A 14295-nucleotide genomic window follows, 5' to 3' on the forward strand; every position below is an offset into this window, starting at 1 on the left:
TTTAATGTGACGTTGAGCGACACATTCAGCTGAAGTTTTAATGACAGAAATGGGAGGACTGGGAGGACTGGGAGGGGACATGTCGTCTGTACAGTGTGCAGGGTTACCAGAGTGCATGCACAGGGGCAGCCTCTTCAGGATGAATTATTTAATGTCAAGTGGCTCATTTGTTTACGACAAGCACTCACTTTTTTGGTGTCTCACCCACCCACACACACACACACACACACACACACACACACACACTGATGAAGACACTAGATGCCTCTTTGGCTTGTGTGTGTGTGTGTTAGCTACAGGCCAAATCTCCCATCAGCCTAGCAGATGGAATGTGCCCCCGCACCACTTGGCCTGTTAGCTTCCTGGCTGGTGGCGAGCACTTCAGCCCCGCCACTTGCCAGCCCTCAGTGTGCTCGCAGTGAACCTTTCCAGCAGTTAGCCGCCTCACTTGATCTCTCACGTTGATCTCAGGGCCAGGTGTGACCCGCTCCACTCACAGGTCATAAACCTAACTTTGGAATCTGTCATATGTTCTGATGATCCCTGTGTGTGTCTGTCTCCCCTCTGTCCCACAGTGCCCACAGTAAAGCCTCCTCCACTGGGCCCCGTGGCCCTCGCAGCAGTGATCGCCGGCCCGGTGTGCGTGCTCTGCCTGCTGCTGGTCTTGGCGTTCTATGTTTGCCACAGCCACAGGGGTCTGGGGGCCGGGGGAGCTGGGGCCCATCACCACCACCACCACCGGGTGCCCAATGAAGAGGACCCCTCCATGGACCACCCCTTCATCACTGTCGGAACAACGCTGAAGGACCTCATCTATGACATGACCACCTCGGGCTCTGGATCAGGTACAGTGCTGCACCTCAGGGTCCACGTGTTTCTGGACAGTCTGTGCCGATTGTGTGTGCGTGTGTGTGCACTGGACTTCAACTAATGATATCATCTTGGGCTGGGCGATATGGAGAAAATCAGTTATCATGATATTTTTGACCAAATACCTCGACATCACAGGGTTGACTCATGGTGCATTCACAGAATATTTATGCAGCGAGGTAGCAAAGGTAACAGAACACACCTATCAGCACCTCTGAAGCTTACCTATCACCTACATCTCACATGTTTAATCTGTGCAAACACGAAGTGTAAAAAGCACAAGGTTTGGTTCCTGGATTCTTCGCTGGTCGCTAAGTAACCTCACAGTGGTGACAAGACTGCAGGGAGTGACTGCACCTGGGCAGGAAACCGTCTTCGAGGGCTGTGGCGTGAGGCTTGTTTGCTGCGGTTCATTCACAAGGTGTTTTTGTTAACATATAAAGGTCAGACTCTACCACTCAGTGCAGCACAGCTGTGCTTACAGTCTCAGGTTTGCAGTTTGTAGAGCTGTGACTCACTGTGCGTCGCCATCCTCACAGGTCCACCTGGTTCCTACTAAGTTAGACCTGACCAGTCGGGACAAGAGTCCTGTTGAACTCTGTCTGTCTCAGATCTGCTGCTTTTTTCTGCAACGTTCTAAAATTGTTTCATCGTCGGGACTCTTTGGTCTGAACTGGGCTTTCAGAAAAATAAGTGCAGTTTCAACAATATGTCTCAGTTTTTCCACATTCAGCCAGTCGACCACTCACTGTCATTACATGTGCATTTCCCCAAATATTTCCACTCCTGTGTAGAAACACTTCACCACACCACACTAAAGAGGAAGCTGTTGAGGAAGCAGGTGAAGTTATCCCCTGCCTTACAAACCACTGACAAATAAAAAGTTGTGGTAGCACCTTAGCACAGGGATTTTACTAATGTCGTCCATGTTTAAAACAAAGTGTTGCATTAACAGCATTTAATATAGACGGAAATTCAAACTGACATTGATGCTTCAGTATTGTCTTTGTGAGTGTGTATCTCCATTTTAAAGGACTTAGGAGCACACACACTCTCCTCTCTCTGTGTGCACACATGTGCAGACTCTGCAGCTGCACACATCTTAAAGTACAGGTCTCTTATAAAGAGTGGCTGGCCCAGATTCAGGCTGTGAAGCTGCATAAACACTCACACACAAAGACACACAGCACTGGCAAAATCTGTTCTTTATGCTCGCCATAAATTAGCACCTCTCTGTGGAGACTGGCACCTCCGACATGCTGCCAAGGAAAAATTTGGACTCGGTTTTTCTAGCTATTTACACCATATTGCACGATATGCGATTGTGTGTGTGTGTGTTGGCAGAACTGTGTGGGCTGTTTTAATGACTTTGCTGACTCAGAATATGTGTGTGTGTGTGTGTGTGTGTGGTGCCTGTTGAAATCGGAGGAGGATTTTCATTCCACTATCATTTTGCGTTTCCTCATCAGCACGTTGGCAGACTAGTGATCCGAAAGAGTTACAGTTGTTGTGCTGAAGGTCCAGGTTCCTCTGAATATGCTGAGTTATTGAGCAGAAGATAAAGGTTATGTTTGCCTCCCACCAAACTAGTAAACATCAGCTGTTCATAGGTGAGGAGGCTTGAGAAAGATGCACCGCTCAGGTAAGTGAGAGATGAAGCGCTCAGACTGAGAATGTCAAACAGTGGTAGAAGAGCGGAGCATCTTTTCTTTAATTCAAGGGGTTGAGTCAATGGTCCTGAGTATGGTGCCATGTTAGGGCCACTTTTAATAGAGAAAAAGAAGGAGATTTTGAATATGGAGTCGTAATAAAGTCAGTTTATTTGGGGGGGGGGTACTCACACTTACAATATGATATTTAATCATAGGGTTGAGTAACAAACTTGGTACTTTTAAGAGTACTGACCAAATATTTGAGCACTGAATCACGTTAAATTATTTTGGGTACCTTGAGTGCATCTGGGTGAGAGCACCGGGTTCAGACAGGAGGTGGAAGCGCCCCAAGCCAGGAAGCCGGCCGTGGAGCTCCTGGCAACAGAGAGCGGAAGAGACGAGCAGACACAGACAGAGCTAGAGAGAGAGAGAGAGAGAGAGAGAGAGAGAGAGACAGAGAGAGAGAGAGAGAGGTTACCCGTGATGAAGCTCAGCTCTGTGTGTGATCAGAAAAGAGCAGAGGAGCAGAACCGCCTGTCATTCATTCATTCAACCTTTATTTTAATCTGCAGCTATTACTGTGCTCACAGAGACAGCGAGACTGCGTCAGCCTGCAGATTGTTTGACAATGATAATACAGATAAAAGGAACTGTTAGCTACCAGTGCTGAATTCCAGGCTCTGGTAGCAGTTAAAAATAAACGGTACCCAACACTATTAAACAGTGACGTAACACTAAATTCACTTTTTTGAGTTGTATTATACCATCACTTTATTACACTGTCACTTGTGGAGAATATTGCGTGTTAAAAAATACGCCCCTATTATTTTCTATGTACAACCCCACACCGGTGGCAGCTCCTGGACGCACCGCCCCGCAGCACTCCACGCCACGGTCCTATTTCCAGCCTCCCAGAATTAAATGCATTTTTCCCCCACTCACTCTCTGCTTGTACAGACCAGCTCCTGTGGCAGCTCGACTCCTCTCCTCACCATTGATGCATAAAGAGAACTTGGCATCTGTTGCCGTGTCACGTGTGTGACGAAGACTGGATGAGGAGAGATTCGTTGTTGAGGTTGAGAAATATCTCGAGCTAAACGTCCCACAATTCTGTCGTTAAAAAGACAGTGCCCAAAAGATATTGCCTGGCGAGTCATAGTTCTGGAGATCAGCTCTTCGGGTGAGCTCTTCACGTGATTTTAAGCTAACGCAGAGGTGGAAGAGCTACAAATCTTTCAGTAAAAGAAGTAATAACTTTGTGTGGTCAACTGTAAACGGGCTGCAGCGCAAAGCGTCCTGTGTGTGCTAGGGGCAGCACGTGCTGCTGTGGCACCCGCTTTAGAGTGAGCCGTTTATTAGTGATGGCCAGATGAAGCCTCGTGAAGCATTATCTTTATTTTCTGAGACCACTGAGGCTCAAAGAATGGCAATTCAGTGTGCTTTCAACCTTTTGTTGAACAAAAAGCGCCATCTAGTGGGCTCAGAAAATAAAGAAAATGCTTCATGAGGCTTCATTTGGCCATCACTACCGTTTATATCTACATAGGGAGAGGGTCCTCGTCTATAGAGATTGCCACGTTGCACTGCCATGTTTCTACAGTAGCCAAGAATGAACAAAACAAACACTGGCTTTAGATATTGACATTCACATTTTTAGGTCAGCCAACGTAGTGAGCAGCGGGTCCGTTTGTTCGGGGAGGTAGAGATCCCAGTATAAAGGAATTCTGACTGGCACATGGGAGAAGGTTCAGCGGGTTGCTGACTTACCTCACTTTTACCTTCTGTTTATCATTACGTGACTGAAAAACAGGAAATTAAAATGAAAGTACATAATAAGTTAGTTAGCAGAACAGGGCTGCAACTAACGATTATTTTCATTGTCGACTAATCTGTCGATTATTTCTTCGATTAGTATTGTCGACTAATCTGTCGATTATTTCTTCGATTAGTCAACTAATCATTTTAACGAAAAATGTGTTAAAATGTTGAAAAAAGTCGGTCTGTCTCCCAAACCCCAAAATTTTGTCATCTAATGTCTTGTTTCGTACTCACGCCAAAGGGTTTTAGTTCACCGTCATGGGAGAGTGTGTAAAGCTGCCAATATTTGAACTTAAGAAGCTGTATTAAGGGTACTTTTATAGTACTTTTCTATGAAAAATGACTCAAACCTATTATCCGACTACTGAAATAATCACCGATTATTTTAATAGTCGATTAGTCATCAATTAGTCGACTACTCATTGTAGCCCTACAGCAGAAATGTGTAGTGTAACGTCACGCAAAGGTGTAAAGATTTTTACTTTCTATTTGAATGCCCCAGCTTTCCTCTGTAAATGAAACAATGCCACCCTGTCGACCACTAAAGACTCATATGAAGAGTCTCTCTGACACTCCCAGGCCCCGTGCAGCTCTGTCAGATGGTTGCTCCAGTGTTCCACTTCCTGTCGTCTGAACTGACACGCTGGACATGGTGTTCCCTCATAATATAGGAGCAGAGTGTCCCAGGAAACATCACAGACTTACACAGATTTGCAGGGGTCAAGAGGACACCATTACTAGATGTTCTCTGTAAAAAGAAAAATAAGTGTTGCAAACAGCACCATCAAAAGGGACCAGAGAAGTGTAAATAAGTGAAGATTTAAAAGTTAAGATTTAGTGTTGAGTCACCTTTGAACAAGCCCATCTGAGTGTGTTTACATGGCCGTGAATAATCCGTTCATGATCAGGTTTTTGGAGTATTTGAGATCCTGTTAGCCCTTATCCCATTTATAATAAACCCAAATATGCTACCTGGAGTACTGTGAAATTCTCTGTGCTATGTTCGCACTATATCCTGAGTTTGATTGTAACCGTGTTAAGCCTCATAAATAGGTTTTTGATGTCCGTGTAAACACACTCCCTGATGCAGTATTTTCAGGTTTATGAACTGAGTCTTCTGCCTCCTCTTAAATTTAATAATGTCAGGGTTCTTTTAACTGCGGCATTTTCCACAGACTTTCCTCTGTATTTCTTTCCACACACTTTTCCCCCGAAACAAACGATATGTTCCCTATCACCAACTTGCTGCCAGCTTTTTAAATGTTTTTATTATGCCTCTGAGCCGGCGATAGGTGGTCAAAGGTCAAGATCACTGTGAGCTTGCATTTGTCTCATTTTATGATATGATATCTCAAAAGCGCCCTGAGGAAATTTTCCAAATTTGACACAAACGTTCTCTTACACTCTGGTTAAAGGTCAGAGTCATGGGTGTAAACTGTGACTGCACCCTGATGGGTTCGTAGAGGCAAACAACCGCAAGTTGGTAATTCTAGTTTCTGTCTGTCTCCAGGTCTGCCACTGCTGGTCCAAAGGACGATCGCCAGGACCATCATCCTCCAGGAGAGCATCGGGAAGGGCCGTTTCGGGGAGGTGTGGCGGGGTAAATGGCGCGGCGAGGAGGTGGCAGTGAAAATCTTCTCCTCACGGGAGGAGCGCTCCTGGTTCCGCGAGGCTGAGATCTACCAGACGGTGATGCTGAGACACGAGAACATTCTGGGCTTCATCGCTGCCGATAACAAAGGTGAGAAACCTCCAGGAGAGCTGTGAGAGGCTGGATTCAGAGCTGCAGAACAGAACATACAAGAATAGCTTGACAAAAAGAAATGAATGAAACCAGATGATGAGGCTAATTCAAGTGCAGTCAAAGACTCAAGATTGATTCAAGCATATCAACCAAACCCTGTAAATGAGATGTTCTCGGGGCTGAGCTGTGTGGGCTGCTTTAATGACACGTGAACCTTGAGCTGTCAGAGCAGCAAAGCAGCTCTGCTGAAGGTGAAGTTAGTGCAGACGAGCCTTTACTGTGAATAGACTGGCTGGCAGACAGTGTGGGGGAGGAACAGTTCACAGTGAAGGCCAAACACACATTATCACATTGGCGAACAACTCTAATAACACACACACACACACACACGCAGGAGTTTAAATGGGTTAGTGTGTTCGCACAGTTTGACTGATGGGCGGTTTCTCAGGCTCTTATCTGTACATGGTATGTAGGACGTGATGAAGCTATGGTGGCGCTGTGAGGAAAACGTGTCTACACAAACAACTTCATGACTCAGTCAAGTTTGGACGCACAGAAATAGCCGCAATCGCGGTGACTCACTCTTTCCAGGGAGATGTCCATCTCAGATTAACGGTTAATCTTCTTAGAAATCAGAAAAGATGCCCTCCAAAGATCTGACAGTCATCACGTTTAGATGTTTTTTCTACTATCAACAATAATCCAGTGATTGCTGTCTGTATCCATGGTTACGGTGCAAACAGAAACTGCAGCAGCCAATGCAGCATTTTATAGGGAACAGATTCATGACGACATTTACTCAGAGTTTCCCATACACAAATTTATTTGTGGTGGCCCACCACAATTTTTTACCATTTAAAATCCGAGCGCCAGTAAAATAGATTAATTAAAAGAACTACAGAGTGCTCCAGGGATGAGTTACCATTTTAGCGCTCTCGGTTCCCTCGTCTTGAAGTCAATGGGTTTTTGGTTTGAGGCCTGAAATAAGGTCTGTGGTTCACGCAAGCTGAAGAGACTTTCATGGTTTGTTCTACAGCATAAAATATGACAGTTGATCACTCTACTTGTGATTTCTGGGGCCTTTGTAACAGTGCGAGTTATAGTGAAGCTGATTTGTGTACTTGTGTTTGAAATTGTCTCTATTAAGCCATGTTTAATGTGTGTTTAATGTATGTTATGAATCAACTAAACTTTCCAGCACTTCACAGAAACCCTGTCGCTGACTAGTGATGGCCAGATGAAGCCTCATGAAGCATTGTCTTTATTTTCTGAGCCCACTAGATGGCGCTTCTTGTTCAACAAAAGGTTAAAAGCACTCTGAATTGCCATTCTTTGAGCCTCTCTCTTTAAACTATGAGTGCCATCTAGTGGGCTCAGAAAATAAAGAAAATGCTTCACAAGGTTTCATTTGGCCATCACTACCGCTGACTAGTGTTTTGGAGGTGTAACTGCAGAGTGACACAGACGCACCACGGCACAAGTATAAATGCCACTTAATAGTAGTTACTAGATGTAACTCCAGTTCTATGAGCACCAGAGCTGCGAGGAGAGGAAGAGGGAGTGAGCGTGCACCTGGACGCAGTGAGCGGTGTGATCCATGATCATAGTTTATAAAAATGGAGTGCAGTGTCAACACAGACACGTGCAGACCAACTTCGGGCGGTTCATATGAGTCAGACTTCAGTCTGCAGTGTAGTTCATACACCGTACTGATAAAGCAGAGGATTATACAGTAACTTTGGGCTTCGTGATCAAGTGAAGTTTTTGGTTCGTATCAAATCTAACCTAACTGTAACCCACCCAGCAGCTGACGCCACGTGGGAAACGCTGTATGCTCAATGTCTTTGTTACCTACATTTATTTTTCTTCTGTAATCTCTGGTAGGAAAATCTTAACATCTGTTTATTTCTCAACAAAACGAGAAGAAAAACAATATTCACTAACTTTGTCTTTGTTTTAGTTTGTTTTTTTATGACACTTCTAAAGTTGCGAATGTCCCATCTGTATGGTCGTTATATCTCTGACACACAGAACACTCTCCTCCGCCTGTGTCTCTCCAGAGACAAATATTTGTGTTAAACTGTGGGTATGCAGGCAGAATCATCCCAATTAGATCAAACTCGCACTGTGGCATCAGATTAAATCAGCCAGGCTCTAGTGACGTTCCCTCTGGAAGATCAAAACCACCTTCATCTTTAACCCTTCATGTCCTCGCTCCTCTTCCTGTCTGTGTGTAGATAACGGGACGTGGACTCAGCTGTGGCTGGTGTCTGATTACCATGAGCACGGTTCGCTGTTCGACTACCTGAACCGCTACACAGTCACTGTGGAGGGCATGATCAAACTGTCCCTGTCCACAGCCAGCGGCCTCGCCCACCTTCACATGGAGATCGTGGGAACACAAGGTGAGACACACACACACACACACACTTCTGTTTATCACAGACAAGTAATACACTCTCCTAAATTAATGTCTGATTCATCTGATGCGACAAGCAGAGTCATATCTTCATAACACTGAATTGGAGAATAGGAGGCCTGTTATAAAAGTGTCCTCATGAAGAGGAAGACTAACAGCCTCATCTTGGTTAGACGAACCAAACACCTTAACTGGACATGTCCACTTGAGCTGGACACACGTCAGCTGGAGTAAAATGCTGTATGAATGTCCAAAAAGGAGAGAGTCTGGAGCAAGATAACAGAGACTGGACTTCTTCTAAGTGTTATCATCTGTCTCAGCTGTTGCACACAAATGCTTGTTGTCACAGGAAATTACTAGGAGCAGTCCCTTTACTGCTCGTGGCCAAAAGGTACAACCTGAAAAATGTCTCCAGCAGTCAAAGACCCCATTTACAACCAGCCACTTCATGTGTCCTGGGTGGATCAGTCATCTGATGGAGGAAGAAAAAGCCAAATGAAGATTCATCCAAGAAACTAGAGGCGATGTAGACGTACCCATCTCTGCAGACACACAGGTCATCTTTACTCCTCTCATTTAGATTATTATTAAATAATTCCCGTGAGATGGTTCATCGCAGACAAAAGAAATTTTCACCAATGATTGGAAGTTGTGTGAAAAGGGTGCCCAAGAATTTTTTTGAAATATATATTTGTGGCATATCTATTATATATTAAAATTTAGGTCTTATTTATACCAAATTCTCTGCGGGTTGTTACTGGACCAACCTTGTCAAAACATGCACAAGGCCCCGATCACACAGAAAGTGTAATAGCAGCTGGAGGCGGCTTTTTGTTATTGTTTTGGATGACAGTGAAGCTTTTTGCTCACTGTTTTTGCCTCGCTACGTGCCTGGCATTTTCACTGGAACACTTTGAACTGGAGTTGAAAAAACCTCAACTCAGAGTGGAAAAGTGCCCGTCATCATCCCCGCTTTTTTTCCTATTGTCCAACCAGATGATTTGAGAGGCGGGCAACTGGAGAAACTGGTGGTAGTGGTTGCTGGATACCCAGAGCTATACGACTTTACAAACCACAGTTAGCACCATCTCAATAGAAAACAGCAGATAAGTGCAGTACTGTAAACGTCCATGATGGAGGAGAAGCTCCTGGACCAACTGGTGGTACTCCCCATGATCCAGCCTCTTTTTTAGGGTCTCATGTACCCACACAGATCTCTGCTTGCAACCTCCAAAAAGCTTTCTATGTGATCGGGGACTAAGACTTGTTGATATCTCATCATGTTTTACAGATATTTAGCTAGTGAACTTAAAAAGGGGCGTGGCTAAGCACATTATTAAGCCTAACCCGCCTAATTGTTAGGCCAGTCAACACAAAACGGCAGGAAATGTCCAATTAAGTATCTGTAACATACCCTGAAAGTTTAATTCAAATTGTTCACTAGGGGGCGTTACAAATACAGAAAGTGGGCGTGGCATAACACAGATCAGACTGTAAATCAGAAATTGTTTGTCCAATCATCACAAAACTCCAAGATATGTTTTATAACAAGGTTGAACCACATGTGTAACATTAATTTTTTTTAATCACTCAATAGGTAGTGATGGCCAAATGAAGCCTCATGAAGCATTTCCTTTATTTTCTGAGCCCACTAGATGGCGCTCCTGTTTTAAAGAGAGAGGCTCAAAGAATGGCAATTCAGTGTGCTTTCAGCCTTTTGTTGAACAAAAAGCGCCATCTAGTGGGCTCAGAAAAAAAGAAAATGCCTCATGAGGCTTCATTTGGCCATCACTATCAATAGGGGGCGCCACCAGTTCCAAGTGCATTGGCCTGATGTAGAAAAAAGACGAATGACATGACAGGTCCCTAAAAGTGAAGCCAAAACATCTCAGTCGCCCCCTGGTGGCTGGCTGCAGTACAGGTCATAAACCCCGCCCCCTCCATGTTAGCAGATGGGACATGGGCCGAACTAGAAACTCCAAGTGCACGTAAAAAAAAATGTGTGTTTCTCCAAAAATGGTGTCTCTAATTTTAGGTAGTTCTTATCAAACTGATGTTTGTTAAAGGGTTCATTTTTCTGCTCAGTTTGGTTTTATTTAGTTTTTTTGATGCTACGAAAATCTGTGTCGATGTCATGATTGACAGCTGTGTGTGCTAATTGGTGTGTTCGCGATAAACGGAGCTGCTCGTGATTAGTTGGGTGGAGATTGCTACTGTGCCGACTCTGACACCAGCACAAGATGGCAGCGGCCATATCGAGGATATTTTGGTTTCATTTTTGTACAGTGAGATGCTTCGTCCATCTTTATGATACAGTCTACGGTTGAAGCAGGTCCCCAAAATGTTTCTGCAGTTGACCAGTAGGGGGGTGACGTTAGAGAAGGGCGTGGCCCGACACAGATTTGGTCGTAAACGAATGAGTATCTGTCCGATGGTCATAAAACCTGTAACTTATCTTTCATGCAGATGTCGGAAACTGTCAAAGGTCTTGATCCTTGGCAGTTTGACCTCTAACTCTCTGTGTTGTCTTGAACTCTGTGATCACAGCTCTATTTCCAACTGAGTTTCAGTGAGTGTGGGGCTTCTGTTGAAAGTACGACTCTCTGTCTCCCTCCAGGGAAACCTGCTATTGCACACAGAGACCTGAAGTCAAAGAACATTCTGGTGAAGAAGAACGGGACCTGCTGCATCGCCGACCTGGGTCTTGCTGTCCGCCACGACTCGGCCACCGACACCATCGACATTGCTCCAAACCACAGAGTGGGAACCAAAAGGTAACTGCATGCTGTAGGGACCCCTCTTTAACACGCTTTTAGAGGCAGTCAACTAAGAACATCCTCTTCTTCGTCTTCCTCCTGTATCCACTGTGGTTCTGTCAGGAGTAACTGGAACTCTCTGTTGGCGTTCTTTCATTATGACACGAGTATTCTTTTGGGATAAACTCACCTCTGTTTCACTGTAAATGAGTGTTGTGGTGCTTCAGCACGTCTCTGAGCTATAAAACCCGCCACAGCAGTGAATTGGAGGTGTAAATAAGGGAGTCAGGCCGTTAGAGTGTCAGCCTCTCTGTCTCGACCGTTTAGACTCACAGAGGTGACTGTGGTTCAGCTCTGAGGTTTATCACAACTTAAATCATCTTGTCACTTTTGAGTAGCCCGTCATCGCAAAGAGTGGAAACAGAGTGTCAGCTGGTGCTCCGACTAGCAGAGATAGCATTGTGTTACAGTGACAGTACCTGAAGACGTCACGGACCTTGAAACGAATCCTCTGCTAACTTCCCAAACACTCTTCCAAGGCCGCAACGTAGCCTCGAGGCTTTGCTCTCTTCTTCATTTGCAACTCAAGGACTGTAAAAAACAAACTGGGTGAACTCAGGATGATTTGTGGTTTCTGTTAGGATGTTGTGACGGTGCCAGTATCTGATGCAGCGCTTCGAGAGAGAAGAGTTGTTCAATACTGAAACCTGTCAGCCAGTGTGTGGCTCACTGCTCACTGTGTTTAACAACAATGGAGCTCTATGGCACAGAGGAAGGAGATACTGTATATCAGGCCTGTTCGTGTGTACTGGTGGCGACCAAGGCCGACTGTTGCATCACCTTATCTCACCTGTGTCCCGGCCAAAAGTGGCCCTTGAACACACCACAAGTACTTCAGCCAACAGCGACCCAGCATGAACGATCTGACATTGACTGACAGCCGACTGTGGATTTGGTGTGTCAGGGCCGTAAGAAGAACGTAGAATTTCACCCAAATTAAAAAGTTGCCGATCCAACCAAATCATAAAGAAAAGTTGAGCGACTGACGTTGAAAATTCTCAGTGGAAGCTGTGACTGTGTTACAACAGCTTCCTCTCCTTCTACCCAGTTAGTAATTGTCCAGACTGCAGGTGGCTGCTCACCGTCACTGTCCCTTTGTGTGTGCCTCTGTCCACATGTCTCTTGCTCTATTATGTAGACGTGTCTAGCTTCAGGGTTGGAAAGTGAGCAATGCATTGAGGCCATAGTCAGCACTCTGTCCCTTCCTCCTTCCCACAGTGATATCAGCATAGCTTCAGCCGGCTCTGTTTGTTTTTTTGTCTTGTTTACGACTTTCTCCTGCCTCCTGCCTCTGAGTCTGGGAGCTGGTTTGATGCTGCAGGCCTTTTCCAATGCCACTAAATGATTCAGTAGGCCTCGGGTCAGTGGAGACCAAAGCTCTGGCCTTGGCTGAGATCCATGTCACATATTGATGTTCTGCTCTCACCAGTGTGTTTTAAACTCCTAATCATAATACCTCACATCCAGCAAAGACTTGCTGTCTTTGTAAGATCTGTGAAATGTGAAAGCATGTTGCTTTCATTAATTAAATCCGTATCGTTTCATTTAGGCATCTTTTTTTAGCACCACTATATTTCAGCCTGTCCTCCTTTCTGACGTTTGGCCTTTTCTAAATATAAAGCTGTTTGACTTGGAACAGAAACACGCTGATATTTTGTGCTGTCAGGAGTAAGAGCTCTAAAATCCTCTGCACTTTGTTAGAAACAGTTTCTGCATTTCCTGTCGAGGGCCGTGTCTTCTTTTGGAACCATAGACAAGTGTAGTAGATTACATATTATGCATCTTAGAATCACTCACGTTTCTCCTCTGATAAGACACATCACTGACATTTATCAGTCCCTTCAACGTTTCACAGGCTTTCTTGAGGGGGATTTGTGCAGCTTAAGATGCCGAATTTCACAGCAGCTTTCCAAAAACAAAAAATTGTGAAGCATGTTTTTATGTAAAGAAATAATGGGAGCGAGTGAAAATTGACAAATAGTTGTAATTTTTTTTGATGATTCATAAAAAAAAATCAAAGGCAACTTGTTCCAGTGAAAATAAAACTGCAGTTTTGAGTTTGTGATTTTAACGACACTGATGTAGCACCATAGAATGAACATAGCTACCATGATGTCACCCATTGGTTTGTGGACTCCTGTTTTGAAGCCTTGAGTTCGACATTTTGGTTGTCACCCATCTTGCCAGAAGTGAGCATATTAGGACGAGAGGCTGGCGCTGTGGAGGAGCGAGGGGTGGATCTGACTGAGAAGATGAGGACACTATGAGCAGACAGCCTGTCACTCAAAGCCTGCCCTTAATTGTGCGTAACTTTAAGCCTTAATGAAATGTAAACAGGTGACTTATATAAAAATCCGCCCCCTGTGCGTTTGTCATAAAGGAGGAAATTAGCTATAGAGACCAAAACCTTTTTTATACCAGGCTGTAAACATGTTTATTTCCACTGTAAAGTTGGGTATTTTAATGGACGTCTGTGAGGACTGGCCAAGCTGCAACCTCCCAGGCTGAAAAATGAAGCCAATGTGGAAGTGCCAAAAACTTTACAGCAGAAATAAACAGCCTGGTTGAAAAAAATAGTTTTGGTCTCTATTGCTAATTTTAACATTTCAAACACTTATAAAACTCACTCGATCACATTTTATTGAGGTCCATATTTACGCACATTTAATGGTGGGGCCGCTTGAATGACAGGCGGTCATTAGTGATGGCCAAATGAAGCCTCATGAAACATTGTCTTTTATTTTCTGAGCCCACTAGATGGAGCTCATGGTTTAAAGAGAGAGGCTCAAAGAATGGCAGTTCAGTGTGCTTTCAACAAGGGGCGGAAATCCCGGGGGGGACAGGGGGGACATGACTCCCCCTTCAGTAAAGCTGTCCCCCCCTAGAATAATTTGAGACACAATTAATAATTTTTGAACAATGCAGTAGTATTTATTGAAAGCACAATGTAAGTGGTGCTCATTATAATCGCGCAAT

The 14295-nt window shown here is 44.6% G+C and overlaps 1 protein-coding gene across 1 annotated transcript in view; it reads left to right on the forward strand.

Moving 5' to 3' along the window:
* tgfbr1b (transforming growth factor, beta receptor 1 b) overlaps positions 1–14295 on the forward strand; it is a 91610-nt gene that overhangs the window by 51656 nt on the left and 25659 nt on the right. Inside the window, exons 3-6 of the mRNA XM_050056081.1 lie at positions 576–845; positions 5851–6081; positions 8322–8489; positions 11121–11277. Coding sequence (XP_049912038.1) covers positions 576–845; positions 5851–6081; positions 8322–8489; positions 11121–11277 — 826 coding nt within the window. The remainder of the gene's footprint in view (positions 1–575; positions 846–5850; positions 6082–8321; positions 8490–11120; positions 11278–14295) is intronic.

Source organism: Epinephelus moara, chromosome 11 (assembly GCF_006386435.1).
Source record: "Epinephelus moara isolate mb chromosome 11, YSFRI_EMoa_1.0, whole genome shotgun sequence".
NCBI classification, from domain to species: domain Eukaryota; kingdom Metazoa; phylum Chordata; class Actinopteri; order Perciformes; family Serranidae; genus Epinephelus; species Epinephelus moara.